This window comes from Hyalella azteca, unplaced genomic scaffold (assembly GCF_000764305.2).
Source record: "Hyalella azteca isolate HAZT.00-mixed unplaced genomic scaffold, Hazt_2.0.2 contig15455, whole genome shotgun sequence".
NCBI lineage: Eukaryota > Metazoa > Arthropoda > Malacostraca > Amphipoda > Hyalellidae > Hyalella > Hyalella azteca.
In genome coordinates, this window is record NW_025945309.1 from 21,444 (window position 1) to 39,847 (window position 18,404).

Consider the following 18,404-nt stretch of genomic DNA (forward strand, 5'->3'; position numbering starts at 1 on the left):
TACTAGCCTCATCTTAGGGCCTTGTAGTTGTAATGTAATAAATTTTCAATAAAACGTAAGGAGTGATTACTATAATTGACTTGAGTTGAGAATATTAATAGTTTTTTTGGCTATAAGAGCTCAGATTTGGCTGATATGCAGCGTTTACAATTACAAGTTACAACTAACCTTAAAATATGGTTACTTTGACCGGCAGGCGGCGGGGTAACTTTGACCACTTTTCGTTTTTTTAACAAAAAAACCCAAAACGATTTGACATAGAAAAATTTTGCCCATGGCCATCAAAGGCCCAATACTGTCTGAGGCTATGTAACACAATAGAAAGATTTCAAAAGTTTGCATATCTAATAGGTTAAAAATTAATAATGTGACCCACGAAAAAGAGCTATTATTTAAAGCCTGTTGGAGTACCCCTCCAATTTTTTATTTTTTGGTAAAATAACTCCAGGTTTTGATGCATTGTAGTAGAACTCTTCTAGTTACATATGCTAAAGACAAATTTTAGGAAAGTGTCATAGTTTGCAAATGGGGGGTGCTGCCCCCCAATGGGGGAACTTTGACCACCTAATGGCAGCCATGACGGGGTAACATTGACCGGCTTGGAAAATAAGTTAAAATTACCATAGGTACCTATATAACATATTTTATGTTTGATACACCTATTAATGTTTTTTTCTTTACGTTTCAGACTCTTATATATGGTAATTTTAACTTAATTTCCAAACCGGTCAATGTTAACCCATCAAGGCTGCCATTAGGTGGTCACATATTGCCCATTGGGAGGTGGCACCCCCCATTTGCAAACTATGACACTTTCCTAAAATTTGTCTTGTGCATATGTAACTAGAAGAGTTCTACTACAATGCACCACAACCTGGAGTTATTTTACCAAAAAATAAAATTGATTTTACCACCCGGTCAAAGAAACCCCAAGAGCTGGGGTAACAAAAACCATCACTTTTTTTTAAATTACATCAAAACTATGAGAGGCAGGAGCCAGCAATTTATGGTAAGTAAAGCTAGAGTATAGACCTGTATTTTGCATGTTTCAATTTAAGTTAAACTTATCTAGTAAAAAAATTGCATTTTGAAGAAAAAGTGGTCAAAGTTACGCCATTTTATGGTACCGTATGTAATTTAAAAACCGGCAATGCCTCAGGCCTCAACAACCACCTACCTATGGCTAAGCCTAAGGAAGGTTAGCATAGCGCTTCAACGTTTTAAGCCCTGTTGACTTTTGTATGGAATTTGAAAATAATTTTAACTTGCTTACTTGCATAGGTATTACTTTAGATTAAGTGCATCGAAAAAAGTTGTTTTTTTTAATTATATGTTTTTTGGGGTGTAGATTAAGAATTTGAAATCCGTTTTTGGTGGTCGGCATCAGAAATTTTTAATGGAAACTGTTCCTAACTGGACCTAACCTGCGAGGTTTTCATTGATTGGCTAGGTTTTTTCTATGTTTGGAGTCTGTCCGGCGGCCGGAAAAACCTAGCCAATCAACAAAAACCTCACAGGTTAGGTCCAGTTAGGAACAGGTTCCATTAAAAATTTCCGATGCCAACCACCAAAAATGGATTTCAGATTCTTAATCTACACCCCAAAAAATATATAAAAAACACCCTTTTTTTTGGATGCACCTAATCTAAAGTATTACCCTTTCATATAATGTTCAAATTTTCCATAAACTGTTTAACATATACAACACTGACAATTCTTAGTGTGTACTGCACTGCAGACAGTCTGCAGTCATAGTGTGTTAGGGACAAACCTTAGATTTTTTAGAATCAGTTCACTTTGAATTTCTTCATCTACCGTACTTGACATTTAAACCATTTTTTATGTATGATAATGCTGGTTACAGCTGGATGCTGGTATCCATGATACTTTTCTTTTCTTCTTATAGGACTCAGAAGTGAACTTGAGGAGGAGTCTAAATAAGTCTCTGCATTGACACTATGGGCCACTGCTGCACCAAGTAAATTGTTAAACATGAAAAATCAACTGTCAGCCTGTCAGGGTCATCATCATCATTTTATTAAATTTAATATCAAGTATGCATCAACCTTTGTCCCTTGTCAGTCGACAGTCATCAAGGCCTCAGATGTAAACTGGAAAATTTGGCAGATGCCAACCATGAATTAGCACAAAACACCTATGAATCTGAGTTATCTGACAAATTGAACTTGTCTTTATGGCCTTTTCCCCATTTCTTTAGTGTAAATTAAGAAAAATTACCTATTGGAACCTGCAATTTTCAAAAATTATCATTCAAACAATAGTTTATTCTCCTGCTATTTTTAGAAAATTCTGGCTGATACTCCAGATTGGCTGATTTTCAATCAACAACTACTGTCAAATCATCAATGATACGCAAGTCCCTACTCAGCAGATATGTACTGCACTTACCTTGGCTTGCACACTTGCTGCTTGTCACTAAAATCATGTAATACCCCATGCAAAATTACCTTGCATTTCTTAGTCATTTAGTCTAATACAAATTTATTTGACCTTTGAACATATCAGAAATGTAGCCTCTATGTAGGTATTTCTGCATTCAAATATTTTGAGTTCAAATAATTTATCCCATACGGTACCCATTGTTAATTTGTTAGTTTTGTGAAACCACCAAAGAGTATGTAAATACACATGAAAAGAATCACGCCTTAGACATAAAAAGTGCTTAACACATTAATACCTTCCTAGTTAGCGGTATAGGTAATTGGTCATTATGCTGCTTATTGGTTGTTAACCACTGCCTGTATTGATGATAAATGAGCATCTATGGTGAAGTGTAACTGATGGTCAATCTTATTATTGACCATATGTCCTTTTGTATCTAAGGGATGATAATTCTTGAAAACTCCATTGAAATGAATTGTTGGGCAGTGAAGTGAGTAGGAGAAAACACTATTTTTATTTAGTCAATGTCACTCTTTTCTTATTTAAATGTATGATGCACATTCGAATTTCCAGCAAATGTTACTTGATATGAATGTTTCTATTTTTACAGCATAGTAAGCTTAAAATCGTTAGGATCATTTTTTTTAATTAACCCCTGTAGGTAAGGGGTTCATATTATTAGCCATGGTACGAAAAAAAGCCAGTAATCCCCTGCAGCTGGGGGATGTAGCCCAGCGCCTGGGATCGTGGGACCTTTCCACTGTTAATTCTGTGAGTGATGCCCACCCTGACATCGCCGCGCTCCTCAAGTCTGGCACGTCTGATGCTCAGGAAGATGAGGCTCAACCCTCCACCAGCGAGAATGGAGGATTCAACCTAACATGGGTGAGGTGTTCGACTGCATCATCGGCTGAAGGAAGTACACAAGATGATGTTTTAACATTGGTGTCTGATGATGATAGCAGCCCTAATGAGATAGAGGAGCTGCCAGTCCTGCAGCCAATCCTGAGCCTGGGAACAAGAGGCAGGAGAGACAGAGTATCGAAATCTGTGGTCTTCAATGTTGCTGACGAATACAGTGACAGCTCTGACGATGACTACGTTCCTGTGCCTACCAGACGAAGTAGCGCCGCACGACATGCAAGTCCTGACATTGATGATTCCAGTGACGAGCTTGCCCAAGACGATGATAGCATAGAAGTTCTGTCGGAATCTGTGGGAACTCCACTCGACTATGAGAGCGACGACGACATCGTCCTCGACTTTGACGGATATGAAGTGGCCAGGAAAGCGAAACAAAGAAAAAAGCGCGGGGAGATTCAGTATTATGGGGAATTCGAAAAGGTTCTTGACAATTTCTTAATCAAAGTGAAGATCAATCGTGATGACTCCAAGTCTGCTGCTTGCCTCTTCAATGAGGTCAAATTTGTTCTGTTTTCCGATCTTGATTTATCCCTATGGGAGAAGTGTGATTCCTGCTATTTATATATCTGTCCTGATATCGACTCCAGTGCTCTATATTTTGAATGGGCTACTGAACGCCCAAAGCCTCGTAAGCAAACTCAAGCTTCCAAAAAGAAGAAAAAACCCGACTCCTTCAAGCATTTCCAACTGAGTGGTTTTGTAAATGATGCACTATGGTGCGGTTTTGCTAGTGCCCGAAACTTTCATTTGAAATTTGCATCATTTGACCCGACGACGAAGGAAGTAACGGTGCATGTGTACCTCCTTCATTCAGCCTTACGGGAGCTGCAACACCCAAGCGAGGTGATCACTTCAATGCGGGGCCTCTCCGACACGGTGTGCCTCCTGTACGACATAGAGCTCCCCGTGTACACCGGCACCAAGAAACTCAAGCATGACTTCGATATCCTTTTCACAGCCGTGAAAAATTATCACGAGGGGAAGAAATATCTTGATGAAAGCGTACAGCATCCATCCCTAATTCCTGTTCTTAGACCGTACCAGCGAGCTGCTGTGCAGTGGATGCTCTTCAAGGAAAACGTTAGAACTCGAGTCGAGGAAGACGAGGAACCAAAGATGCACTGTCTCTTTGTGGAGCTCACTGCGCTGGACGGCACCAAGCTCTATTACAATAAGTACGGGGGTTATTTCGTCAAAAACAAACCAATTGAAATTCTACCAACTCCTGGCGGTATCCTTGCTGACGAAATGGGTTTAGGGAAGACGGTCGAAGTGCTCGCGTGTATCCTGAACAACCCGTGCGGTCCTTTGCCCAAGCCCGAGTACCTTGCGCCTGTTATACTGGAGGAACTGCCTCAAGGGCGTCGCCGTAAAAAGAAAACAGCTTCCGACGATATCATCAATTTCGATACTGATGAGGAAGAGGAGAAATCGAATGAAGCTGAACAGGGATCGATTCCAAACAATGAACTTTCGAACTCGGATAATAACGATCTACTTGTGGCTATCCGTGCGCTGTCACCGAAACCAGGCCTTAACAGTAGTTCTGATAGCGAAATAGAGGTGAGACGCTCGTCTCGAAAGAGGAAGCTCAAAGTTGAGAGTGAGGACGAGGATTACGTCGTCGAGACATCGCGCTCAAAGCGAGGCCCTCGTCGCGCCAAACCACAGCAACTAGTAAGCTCCGACGATGAAGCCAATGACGAATCTTACGGCGGGAAACGTAAAAGGAAAGCCAGCAAAAATCACACTGACGATGACTCTAGCAAACCACGCACAAAGAGGAGGCGGAAATGCAGTTTTAGTTACAGTGACATGGACGACTTATGTTACGACTCCAGCCCTGTGTCGTCTGATGATGAAGAGCCTTGCAAGACAAGAAGACGAACTAGACGGTCTCGGCAAACCGACTCCCCCGCCACGTCACCACCACCAAAGAAAGTCAAAAGAAATCGAATTGACGAAGAAATCTCGCTGAATCCCAACTGGTTGACCATTGAAACGGTGATACGATCAGTTTGCTGGAACAATGACGTCGCCAAGTACAAGAAGGAAGGCTCGTATAAAGAATTTGCAGACTATTTGCGACAAGTGAAGAAGGATCCAACTTACCTTATGTCTTTAAAAGAGAAACTTTTTCTTCAATATAAACAAGAAACAGCGATTTATTCATGTGCGAGCGCCGCATCTAAAGATTACAACAAGACCTGGAGACAGTCTTTCTTCAAGACCAAGGTAACTATCATGCACTTCCTCATGTCATGCTCATGAGGCCTGAACTTGTATCAGGTCAACATCACCTTTGCAGCTCACTATAATCGTTGTACTTTTTTAACGCTAGAAATAACTGATTTGCCCGTATTCTAGATTCCCTCTATGTGTTAGTAAATAATTCTCTGACTAGTGCTTATTTCGTGTAATTCTTTGCTAAAGCTTTGAGTATCTTTGGTTCTATAATGATTATTTTTGTCGTAATATCAAAAAAGAACAGCAGGCCGAGTGTTTGACGTATTTTACACCAACATTACAAGTCCCGTCTTGCTTAGCTGCCGTGATAAATCCATAGTCTTATCCCAAACATAATATAATCTCCTTGATGAACAAATAATGTCTTTATAATGTGCTAAAATCTTATTTATGCTCCTTATCATGTATAACGTTAATTCACAGTCACTAACAATTATCAGAGGCGGACTAGAAGATATATTACATATTGATAATGTACTATGTACTGTACTATTGTACATAGTACACTACTATTGTACCTATGTTAATGTACTATGTAATGTGCTGTACTATTATACATATTACAGTACTATTGTATGTTAATGTACTATGTAATGCACTATACTATTGTTAATGGCTACTATAGGTGGCGCGGAAGGCGTACTTCGAGTGCATCTGCGGTGAAGACAAGACGCCTCGGGACGCAGGGCGGGAGCAGGGCACCGTGCAGTGCAGCGTGTGCGGCCTGCACCAGCACGCGCGATGTGTCGAGTATGACACCCGTGACCCATACCGCGGGGTGTACGTCTGTCCCCACTGCTGGACCCAACAGCCCCCTGTGCCATCCGGGGCTACCCTCATTGTGGCTCCGTCGTCCATCACTTATCAGGTTTGATGAATATCATCCATCACTGTGGGGTGCCAAGCAAAAAAAAATTTTTTTACTGATCTCCTGGTCCAGGTTTGTTCAACTACATAGACATAAACCTAAAATTTTAATAATCAAATTCCGTTTAGTGGTTGCACAATGAATGTTGAGTTTTTACTAATGAATCTTGAATCAATTACGTACGGTGCACTACTGAGTTGCAGTTCGTTATCAAAGAAATACCACGTTCAGCAGCAAAAAAAAAAGGGGTCCGTTAATAAATATTCAAACTGGCACAAAGGCATCAATTTTAAATTATTTTTTTTTTTAAGTCAGAGGTTAAATTAATGGTATTCTACAATATATCTCAGTGATATACTATACTTATATGAAATAAGGAATACGCTATTGTTTCATTTGTTCTTGTGGTACAAATTATGAGCAAGATAGAAGCACAGCGTTGTAGCCTCACCTGCTGTCTTGTGGAGGTCTGGACTGCACGACATGACGGGATAATTTCTGCTCAAACAAATAGTCTGGCAGGAAATAAACTTCAACCTAGCATTGCCAGCAAAGAGTACCGATGTAACCCAACTGTTAATTTCCTGTAAATAAGTAAAAATTTACACTCATGCATCATTCGACATAAAAATCAAATATTGTCATAAAAAACAGCAATTGGGCATTATAAAAAGAAAAATAAAGTTTTCGTGCAACCAATAAATATTGAAACATCTCATTCAAATTTTTTGGCTTTACTTTTAGGTCAAAAAGAACATTTTGGGGGGGGGGCGAAAGTACGGAAAAGTTCAATTTTTTGCCATTAATTTGGATGGCAGCCTAAATTTTTTATTAAATCTGATCACGCTCTCTAGAATCTTTTGTGTATAATGTTGAGGGACCTATTTTGTACCGTATTTAATGACACGAGGCTGCATAATTCTTCATACATTTCCCAAAATTTCAACTCGGTGGTTATCATCTATATCTTCAAGACTGCCGAGTTCTCATTCTTCTACACTCGACCAAATGACGGCGGTTTAACATAATTAACTACTATAACGGTAACTCTCAATACCAATATTTCTTCAAGTTAAAAAAGCGTTTATGGTTAATTTACCCGTTTACAAAATATTTACCCTTCGTTCCCTTACACTCAGAAACGAGTAGAATTGACGACAATTAACGTTTCCACAGATAAAAGGTTTTGTAACGTATCCTTAGATTTGTGACCCTTGTTGCAGGTTTAAAGTTTAGTTTGTTTTTGTCAGTGGGTTGACGAGATCAGCAAGCACCTGCGTCACCGGGCGCTGAAGCTGCTCGTGTACAAGGGCATGGCTCACCAGGGCTACCTACAGCCGCGCACACTAGCCAGCTTCGACCTGGTCGTCACGTCGTACGAGACGCTCAGCAGGGAACTCAACTACGTCGACCTGCCGCACAGCAACAGCGACCTCGGCCGCAGGTTTGTTCTTTGTTGCTGGCCGCAGGTTAATAATCAGTAAATATGTTGCAGGTTCCGGTACCCGAAGCGCTTCATGGCCGCCCCCACGCCGCTGCTGAGTGTGCTGTGGTGGCGCTGTGTGCTGGACGAGGCACAACTCGTCGAGACCACCACAGCACGCACAGCACACATGGCGCTGCGCCTGCAGGCACAGCACAGGTGGTGCGTCACTGGCACGCCCATCCAGCGATCACTGCACGACCTACAGGTGAGCACTGCACCTCTTCCATCTGATCACGGCATGACCGCACGGTAGTTATGTCCCACTGCCCTCGGGGCCTTGACGGCGAGGACAGCCTGCCTACCGAGGGCGGAATACTAAGTGACGCACCGGCGTGGCCTGGGGCTGCTACGTGGCCTGGGGCTGCTACGTGGCCTGGGGCTGCTACGTGGCCTGGGGCTGCTACGTGGCCTGGGGCTGCTACGTGGCCTGGGGCTGCCACGTGGCCTGGGGCTGCTACATGGCCTGGGGCTGCTACGTGGCCTGGGGCTGCTACGTGGCCTGGGGCTGCCACGTGGCCTGGGGCTGCTACGTGCGAAACGCTTATTAAAATCACCGCTGTGTGATGGCTGCCTGGCAGCTCATCGTACAGAACTGATACTCTGATAATTCATGCCCCGCAACTGATACACTGCATGCTCTATCAGACCGCTGATTATCATGCGTGAACTATCAGCAGAATTGTGGAATTTGGCTTTACTAGTATTATTCTTTTAGCTTGAATGGTGACGTGCGCCGATGAACTTGAGATTTTTACTAATGTTCCATGGGTGAGGAAGATTGCTTGTAATTAAAATAAACCTGCATCCTAAGAAGGCTCAGAAAGTCCAGAATTTGATAGAAAACTAGATAAAAAGTGTATGCTGCACTTGTGTAAAAACATTGGGTTGGAAGATATGTGAAGTGAGACTAACATTGGTTTACATTGTATTCAGGGTCTACTGCTGTTCCTGGGCGTGGACCCGTGGGGTCTGGAGACGTGGTGGACCCGCGTGATGTACGAGAGTTATTGCTACGGGGACGTGGGCCCCTTGCATGCCCTCCTGCCTGGCCTCATGTGGCGCAACACTAAGAAGGACATCATCCACCAGATCGACCTGCCTCCTCAGACTGAAACTGTGAGATGTCATGCTTATGTTTGTTCTCAGTGTTATTGTTGCGTAGGTATGTTGTTTTTGTTATATTTGTTTTTGTGGTAATCGTAGTTGTTACAGTAACGTTACTGGGGAATGAGACTGTGCCACAGCTGCCAACGAAGCTTCACAGCTGCACTCTAGCTAGTTGATTCATGATTATTTTGGAAATAAAATTGCCTTTTTTGTATCATATAAAAGCATGAAACTTGTATCTTTCATATAGGTCACACGAGGTTTCGTTTCTGTTGTTACATTTGTTTTCAATTTCTTGGCCTTGCCACTTTTTACTTCTTTCTCGTCACACTGCTTCTTGTTTTCAGACACTGTGTGTGGTTAAGCGGGAATATTTTTACGATTTATTTTCATTTTTTTGGCTACTTCCTCTTTTTACCTCCTCTTAGTCCGAGCGCCTCTTGTTTCCAGATCCACGGGGCTCAGCTCAGCGTGAATCCTTTTGAAATTTTTATTTTTATTCTGTTTGTCTCTCCACTCATTTTATAACTCAATTATTTCCAGATCCACTGGGTGCAGTTCAGCGGCGTGGAGGAGCACTTCTACCGGCAGCTGCACAACGAATGCTCCCGCGACGCGCGACATCGACTCTCTAAGTTCGGCGACCGCGTGCGACTCGGCGACCTCGACAGGAAAACTTTGGCACATTTGCTCCAGCCGCTGCTCAAGCTACGACAAGCCTGCAACCATCCACAGGTCTCTTCACTCTTTCTTTCTTTTTCTCTTCTTCTCATTCGCCATTCCTCTTTATTCTCGTCTTCCATCCCTCGTTATTCTTCTCTTTTAGTCCTCGTTATTCTTCTCTTCCATCCCTCGTTATTCTTTTCTTCCATCCCTCGTTATTCTCTTTCAGTCCTCGTTATTCTTCTCTTCCATTTCTCGTTATTCTTCTCTATCATCCTTCGTTAGTTATTCTTCTCTCCCATCCCTCGTCATTCATCTCTCTCAACCCTCGTTACTCTTCTCTTCCATCCCTCGTTATTCTTCTCTTCCATCCCTCGTTATTCTTCTCTTCCATCCCTCGTTATTCTTCTCTTCCATCCCTCGTTATTCATCCCTCGTTATTTTTCTCTTCCATCCCTCATTATTCTCTTCCATCCCTCGTTTTTCTTCTCTTCCATCCCTCGTTATTCTTCTCTTCCATCCCTCGTTATTCTTCTCTTCCATCCCTCGTTATTCTCTTCCATCCCTCGTTATTTTTCTATTCCATCCCTCGTTATTCTTCTCTTCCATTTCTCGTTATTTTTCTCTTCCATTCCTCGTTATTGTTCTCTTCCATCAGTCGTTATTCTACTCTTCCATCCCTCGTTATTCTTCTCGTCCAACCCTCGTTATTATTATTTTTCCATCCCTCGTTATTCTTCTCTTCCATCCCTCGTTATTTTTCTCTTCCATCCCTCGTTATTTTTCTCTTCCATCCCTCATTATTCTCTTCCATCCCTCGTTTTTCTTCTCTTCCATCCCTCGTTATTCTTCTCTTCCATCCCTCGTTATTCTTCTCTTCCATCCCTCGTATTAATATTTTTCCATCCCTCGTTATTCTTCTCTCCCATCCCTCGTTATTCTTCTCTTCCACTTCTCGTTATTCTTCTCTTCCATCCCTCGTTATTCTACTCTTCCATCCCTCGTTATTCTCGTCTCCCATCCCTCGTTATTCTTCTCTTTCAGTCCTCGTTATTCTTCTCTTCCGTCCCTCGTTATTCTTCTCTCAGTCCTCGTTATTATTGCCTCTCCATGTGTACACATTTGTGAGAAATAAATATATTGCAACTCCATGTGTACATGGGCCTCCATATGCACATGGGTCTACGTATGTTCGTGGATATATACAGATATAATCTGTACATTATTACATAAGGTTCTCCTCATGCAGGTGGTGCGAGGGGCGTTCACGCGGCCACGCGAGAAGGGCCCCCTCAGTATGGTGGAGCTGCTGGAGCGCCTCGTGGAGCGCACCAAGACGCAGGCCGAAGACGCGCACCGGGTCCTCGTGAAGGCCAGGAACGGCCTGGCCGCCGTCTGCGTCATCAGGCACGAGTGGGCCGAAGCCGCCGAGCATTACAGGTTAACTCCTATTATTCAATCTAATTAGGTAGCCTAAGCCATATACTCACGTTAAGTAACCTCCTATTATTAACTATAATTAGGTAGCCTCCTGCCATATACTCACGTAAGGTAACCTCCTATTATTCACTCTAATTAGGTAGCCTCCTGCCATATACTCACGTAAGGTAACCTCCTATTATTCACTCTAATTAGGTAGCCTCCTGCCATATACTCACGTTAAGTAACCTCTGTCTCTTATACACATCTAGATGTGTATANATAAGGTAACCTCCTATTATTCACTCTAAATTATGTAGCCTCCTGCCATTCACTCTAATTAGGTAGCCTCCTGCCATATACTCACGTTAAGTAACCTCCTTTTATTCACTCTAATTAGGTAACCTCCTGCCATATACTCACGTTAAGTAACCTCCTATTATTCACTCGAATTAGGCAACCTCCTGTCATTTAATTTAATCAAAGACTTGTCCGTCAGAGCTGTGCTGTCGTCGGCGGCGGAGCACGCGCATCACTTCAAGACGGACTCGCTGCAGCGGCTGCACGCGCTGCACAACCTGCACGAGCTGCTCGCTGCGGGACACCCCAACATCCCCCACACCCTCGATGACGACGAGCTCGCACAGCGTGCTGCAGACATCAAAGAAAAGTGGGTCACATCGACCCACTCTCTGCTGTTACATTGACATTTGACGCAATAAAAAGAAAATGATTAAAAGGCGTTGCTGGAGGGAATGGGTCGCCTCGACCCACTCTCTACTGTTTCATTGACATTTGGCACAATAAAAGGAAAATGATTAAAAGGCGCTGCTAGAGGGAATGGGTCGCCTCGACCATTCTCAGCTATTACATTGACTCAATGCTTCTCAATGTGTGAGGCGCGGACAGAAAGTTAGCATTAGAAGCAGAGCCTAGACTGAAGATAACATGTAATTTTTCATGATTTTTGTTGTGGTGACTGTCACATATAAATAAGCAAGTATTGCGAACAATTATTGGGTGGTAATTTAGCCCCTGTTGTAATTTAGTCAGTCGAACTATTGCACTTATTCACGTCGAGGTACTAGTAAAATATTTGTGTGGCAAAATTAGAATTTTCCTCGATTAGCAGTTCTTAGGAAAGTACCAGTGTTGCGTTGCCTTCACCCAATGATTTCTTGTGTCTGTTGCTTTATCACTAAGTAGAATTTGATGACTTCTCATGAACATATACAGTATTTCATTTTTACGGATCTTTAAAGCAATACACGTAAATGTATTGTATCTACGCGTGTAAATGTATTGTATCTACACGTGTAAATGTATTGCGTCACATATTGCTGCAGGTACCTGAAGCAATACTCGACCAAAATGAAGGAGGCGCAGAAGGACTGCCACCTCAACCAAGCTCAGGTGATGCAGCTGGAGGAGGCGCGTGTCTCCAAGACGGACTGGTGGCTGTCCACCCTACAGGCTTTCGGGGACGACTTCGTCAAGGAGGTATTTTCTTTTGGCCATCTCTTCACGATAACGAACTGGATGTTTCGTTGCTATGGTGCAATATGACCACCTTCACAATGTATTAATTTTACTATGACATTTCGTTTATATGGAGCGAATATGTTATTTATGATTTTTTATGCCTCAATTATGTGGTCTAAAGACCTTGAATAGGAAGTTCTCATGCAGGATAAGTTCCACTATTCATTCTTCGTTGCAATGTTCTGCTTGATTGGTGCAATTATATGCTTTGGTCAGGTCCGCGATGAGCTGCTGTCTCTATACTCGCGATTTGAAGAGAACAAGAGCGTGTTGTACCACGTGCTGAGCAAACATCAGCTCAAGACGATGCTTCAGACGCGCACCAAGCTCATTAATGCCCAACGCAAGGCGATGATCAAAGGAGTGGAGTCGCTCGCTGATGCTGACCCCAAGGACCTCTTGGAAGCCGCCATCGACTGCCACCTTCGACCCACTGAACGAAAGCCTCCCCAGTGCAAAATATGCGCCATACACGAGCTCTTTCGCGAGTATGAGAAGAATCTGTTCCTCATCACAGACAAGCAGCACACACGCACCACTGAGAAATCAAAAGAAACTGCCGATATCAAAGAGAAAGCACAAGTGATGGAAGCTACACGTAAAGGCAACTTTGGTTTGAGCGAAGTTGAGAAGATATTCAAGTATCTTCAGACACGTTCTCTGGGCAAAGTGTCTGCCGAAGTCCACGAGGACGGACAAACACATTTGAAGATCTTTGAGGCGATGAAGCGAGAGTTCTTCAATTACCGAATCTTTTGGCGCTGCATCTTTGATTTAGTGTCTGGACATGATGAAGTGAACATGGCTACGCTCAGACTGCGTCTTCGTTATCCCGACGAGGAACTCCCGCCTAAACTTCGCAAAGTGAAGAAGAAGAACGAAGGAGATGATCTGCTGCGCGACGACGTTGAGGTGCTGAGGTACGTCTTGGAAGAGAATGAGGTCGCTGAAGAAGAACTCAAGTTCAGGAATGAGAAGATCGTTAATGAGAACGAACTGCGGATCAAACTTGGGCAATTGCTGTACCTGCAGAATCTTCAGAAAAAAGATGTTAATACCAGTGGTGGACAGAACCCTGATCCTTGCCCCATCTGTCATTGTGCGCTGGGGGAAGATTGGGCAGTCCTGTTGTGTGGTCACTGCTTCTGCAAAGGCTGCATGATGCTCATCTGCACGAGGAAAAATATCCTCGTGGTAGGCTTACAGCGCGGGTCTGTCAAGTGTCCGCTGTGTCGTCAGTTGACGATGGTTCGTGACATATCTTATGTCGACAACAAAGTATCTGTCAAGAAGGACGAAGACTTAAGCGTGAAGGTGGTGGGGAGCTTGTCGAGCAAAACTGAAGAGGTGGTGCGCGTGATGCTGCGTATCAAGTCTGAGGACCCTAAGGCCAAGGTGCTCGTCTTCTCCTCCTGGAATGAAGTGCTCGACGTCATCGCTGACGGCCTCGCCCAGAACGGCATACCCTTCAGGATGTTGAAGAAAGGCAACAAGTTCCAGGTGCGGTAGTGCCTCCAAGTACCATGTTTCTAAGTTCTGCGTTCAATCTTTCATGTACTCTTTTTATACGTGATACATTTTGGCAGCTGCTTGAGTCAATGCCCTTTCTTAGCGTATGTTTTAGTTTTTTTATGAATGTGTACCTAGGTACTTCTTCGCTTCGCAATTTTCTACTCATTTTGTTAATATAATTTGATAATGGCCTCCTGTTTTTTAATCTCTCATATTGTAAAAAAATGATAAAATGAATTGATATTGGTACGGATGTTTCATTGTACGTATTTTCTTCCTAGGTAAACTTGTCTGCTTTCCGATCTCGTTCGGAGATCACGGCGCTGCTGCTGCCCATCATGTCGGGAGCGAACGGCCTGAACCTGACGGAGGCGGGCCACGTCTTCCTGGTGGATCCTCTGCTGAACCCTGCTGCTGAGCTGCAGGCTGTGGGGCGTATCCACCGCATGGGACAGACCAAGGCGACGGTGGTGCATCGTTTCCTGGTGCGTGGTACCATCGAGCACCGCATGTTCCGCATACTGGGCTCTCTGCACCACTATCCTGGCCGGGCCAAGACCACGGACGATGACACTGAGAGTCCCGGGAAAAGTGAGGCGGGTGTAAACGTTGATCGTCCCTCCACCTCTACTGAGGGTAGCGATCAAGCAATTGGTGGTCCGTCTACCTCTACTGAGGCTGGCCATCAATCAATTGGTGGTCCATCTACCTCTACTGAGGCTAACGATAAATCAATTGGTGGATCTACTAAGTCTGTTGAGGTTGACGATGCGTCGAAAAGAACTGACGATCCTATGGAAGACCAAGATGAAGAGGAGGAGGATCAAGCTCCTCCTGCCTCGTCTGACGAGCTGTCCATGACTATAGGAGACCTTAAGACGCTCTTCGCGTTTCTGGGAGAGTCCGACTTGGCGGGTGACTTGGGCATCCCACAGCCCTCGTGTAGTTCTACGTCCGGGAAGACTGCAGCTGCCGAAGTTGATGTCACTGAATCTAAAAATATTGAAGGCAGGAACGAAAGATCGGACCTTCCTGGCAGTGAAGCGCCTTTGGTTCAAAGTGCAATAGAGTCAACGGCCGATAGACCGTCAGATATTGATGCTGGCAATGAGGTCTCATCGTCCACTCAAGACGAGTCAAAGCTTCCGTCAAATGAGGGTTTCAGCCATCAACTTTCTTGCGATGACATTGCTTCTTCTAGCAGAGAGTTGCAACCATTAAAGATTTCAGATCCCGATGACGACTTGAAACCTTCCAACGTTCAAAAATCTCTCGAGGAAAAATCTTTCCGCGCAAGCGATCAAAACAATGACGCCCAACCTTCTGCAGGAGAAGCAAGTATGGACCAAACTTCTGCTGATGCTTCACCACATTGTACTGATGCTCTGAGAGGCGATGTCCCCGTGTCGCCTGCAGATGCCCCCGTGTCGCCTGCAGATGTCCCCGTGTCGCCTGCAGATGCTCGCGTGTCGCCTGCAGATGCCCCCGTGTCGCCTGCAGATGCCCCCGTGTCGCCTGCAGATGCCCCCGTGTCGCCTGCAGATGCCCCCGTGTCGCCTGCATATGCCCCCGTGTCGCCTGCAGATGCCCCCGTGTCGCCTGCAGATGCCCCCGTGTCGCCTGCAGATGCTCGCGTGTCGCCTGCACATGCTCGCGTGTCGCCTGCAGATGCCCTTGGTTCAGATCATGCAGAGTCCAATTCCTCGGTTAGGAATAATAGAGACGATGTCAAAGTTCCTCACAGTGCTAACCCTCCTGCAGAAACTAACCCCATTGCTGACGCTACTCATGTTAGCTCTCAACCTGATTCAGATAATTCATTCAACATCTGCAACGTTGGTGACATTGTTTCGAACGAGAAGATTATTCCTGGGGGTGTAGCAAACCTCACGCGCAGCTTTAATAACACCATACGGCAGTGCCAGGTTCTTGATGCTGGTGGTGCGACTGTTACAACTGATGCTGGTGGTGCGACTGTTACAACTGATGCTGGTGGTGCGACTGTTACAACTGATGTTGGTGGTGCTGTTGACACAGATAGTGTGTTGAGTGCTGATGCGATATCTGATGCAGATGATGACGTTTCCCAAAGCATTACCGGCGATGCCGGTACCACTGATGCTGGTGAGGCTCTTGCCAGTTCTACCACACCATCCTGTAACCATAATGCGGTTGGCGTCACCGAGGACAGCTCTTCGTCTTCGTCTTGTACTGAAGGCCCCGACGCTGATTTCGTTGGTTTTGCTGCCGTCGGGGCTGGGGAAGAGGAGGCTTGAATTCGCTGTTTCTGTTTCTCTGTTGTACGATGCATTGCAAATGTGGCATTCCAATATTTAGCTTAAATAGGAAGCGTTCACCACCAAAGTACGGGTAGCTGTCCTTTTAGGTATATGTTCGTCAAAGTGCAGGTTTCAATGACTCGAATTATTTGTCATTCACAAGTATTTTAGGCAAAAACTTGTGAAATTCGTTATGGCGAATAATTTTAGCCAAAAAGTTAATGAATTAAACAAAGTAGCAGTTAGGGACATGTTACAGTAAAAAAATCATTTATTATTTCTGCTCCACCATAAATCAAGTTGATAAATATTGAAACGTTCGCACAACTGTAGGAGTCACACATATGATCCCTGTCCCTAGTACGAATATTCGGAAAACATTTTATGATTAAACTAAAATTTGAAACTGAACCTCCATCAACAAATGAATTATATTGGCTGGAGAGTAATGGCGTGAATTATTGAATTTTAATTACAATCACCGCAAATTTGCTGTAAATATTTTTGTCGACGATGTGGAGATTACGTCACGATTTATCTCGAGTATTTCGTGAGAAACTTCTGTGTTGTAAGCATTTTATGTTACTTCATTGCTTGGAAATCTCGATTATTACAAGCGTTGATCCAATGACTAGCATATGCAAAATATCGATTTTATTTCTTTAAACGGAATGCTAGAATTAATGGTGGTTAATTTTTTCGACTGAGCTGTACATCTCAACCTCATGCTCTTCATGTCAGTAATAACGGTGCCCTCATCTCCAATTCTATGGTAATTTGCTCATGTAAAGTTAACGAAGGAGCAACGGTATTTACATCCTTCACTTCCAAATGAATTTTATTGTCTACTTTTGTGCCATTCGTAATGGTTGTGTTGCAATAATTTAACTGAAGCAATTCTCGACCACCTGCGTGTGTTGTGATTTAGATTTGTTGATTTATGTTCCAGTGTTCTTAGAAGAAAATTACGGTTATTTTTAAAATAGCAGTATTGTTTAATGCTTGCTTGTTGTTCTTCATTGCTCAAACATCCAATCAGAGAAATAAGTGGGATTTGTTCAAATCGCAATGCACTCCTACTCCTATCCATTAAGTGGGCCATCCTGACTCAATTTGGCTCCGCTGAAGGACATATCAGTGCTACATCCTATATCTGCTCGAACTGTGTGTATAAGAAATTGTGTCACTACGTGGATAGTTTGACTTCTTCATTTTTCTGCGTGTATAATTGACTATCTATCCACTATCATCGTTACGAAGCACTTAACCTCCACTGGATCTCTTATTTTTGTCAGCACAAAACTCACTGTCATTTTTATCTTATCAGTTCGTTTTATGAGCAAAGGTTCTTGCCCGCCAGGCTGCCGTCCATGACGCGTATGCTGACGTGAGAATAACGGTTTTCTGACGTTTAATTTCTGGCGTTACTGGCCGTATTTACGCGAGATATAAGAGTAAAGTACGTGATCAATACTCAGTTCTCTAAACATGCGGGAGCATGTAAACATTTCTTTAACTCACCTCCTCCCGTCTTATTTTCTGTTCAATGCGATTGTTTTCACGTTGTTCCACTGTGTTTTATATTGATTTATTAGTACAAGGTAAATAGTGGTTAAATTTCTTGTACCATAATTTTTTTATATTAGTACTGGCCTCATTTCTTTCCTTCTATCATTTTTACGCTCCTTGATTTTCTGTATATGCTGTCTTTGCTTCGCTTCACTGCTGTGATATCGGTTAAATCTCGTTCTCTATGCCTAGGGCATTTATTCTTGAAATTTTCAACTTTCGTACCTGAAATTTGGTTGTAAGTATCAGTGTTTCGTTTCTCAGACGCTATATTATCTGCGCGATTATACTAATGTAAGTAACTGGACGTAAATGTATTTGATTAAAAATAAACTCTTCAATTCTGTTTGAATTCTCCCGACGTGAAACGCACTGCGATTGTCCT

At 43.4% G+C, this 18,404-nt stretch overlaps 1 protein-coding gene across 1 annotated transcript; it reads left to right on the forward strand.

The window, feature by feature from the left end:
- Positions 1 to 3,011: 3,011 nt before the first annotated feature.
- LOC108681007 (E3 ubiquitin-protein ligase SHPRH) lies at positions 3,012 to 18,360 on the forward strand. Its single transcript, XM_047884475.1, has 12 exons — positions 3,012 to 5,562; positions 6,200 to 6,442; positions 7,693 to 7,886; positions 7,938 to 8,133; positions 8,862 to 9,044; positions 9,579 to 9,770; positions 10,948 to 11,138; positions 11,617 to 11,787; positions 12,464 to 12,617; positions 12,876 to 14,159; positions 14,453 to 15,566; positions 15,630 to 18,360. Exons 1-12 carry the CDS (start codon positions 3,088 to 3,090, stop codon positions 16,445 to 16,447), a joined length of 7,215 nt encoding a protein of 2,404 aa, XP_047740431.1. The 5' UTR covers positions 3,012 to 3,087; the 3' UTR covers positions 16,448 to 18,360.
- The last annotated feature ends 44 nt before the right edge of the window (positions 18,361 to 18,404 follow it).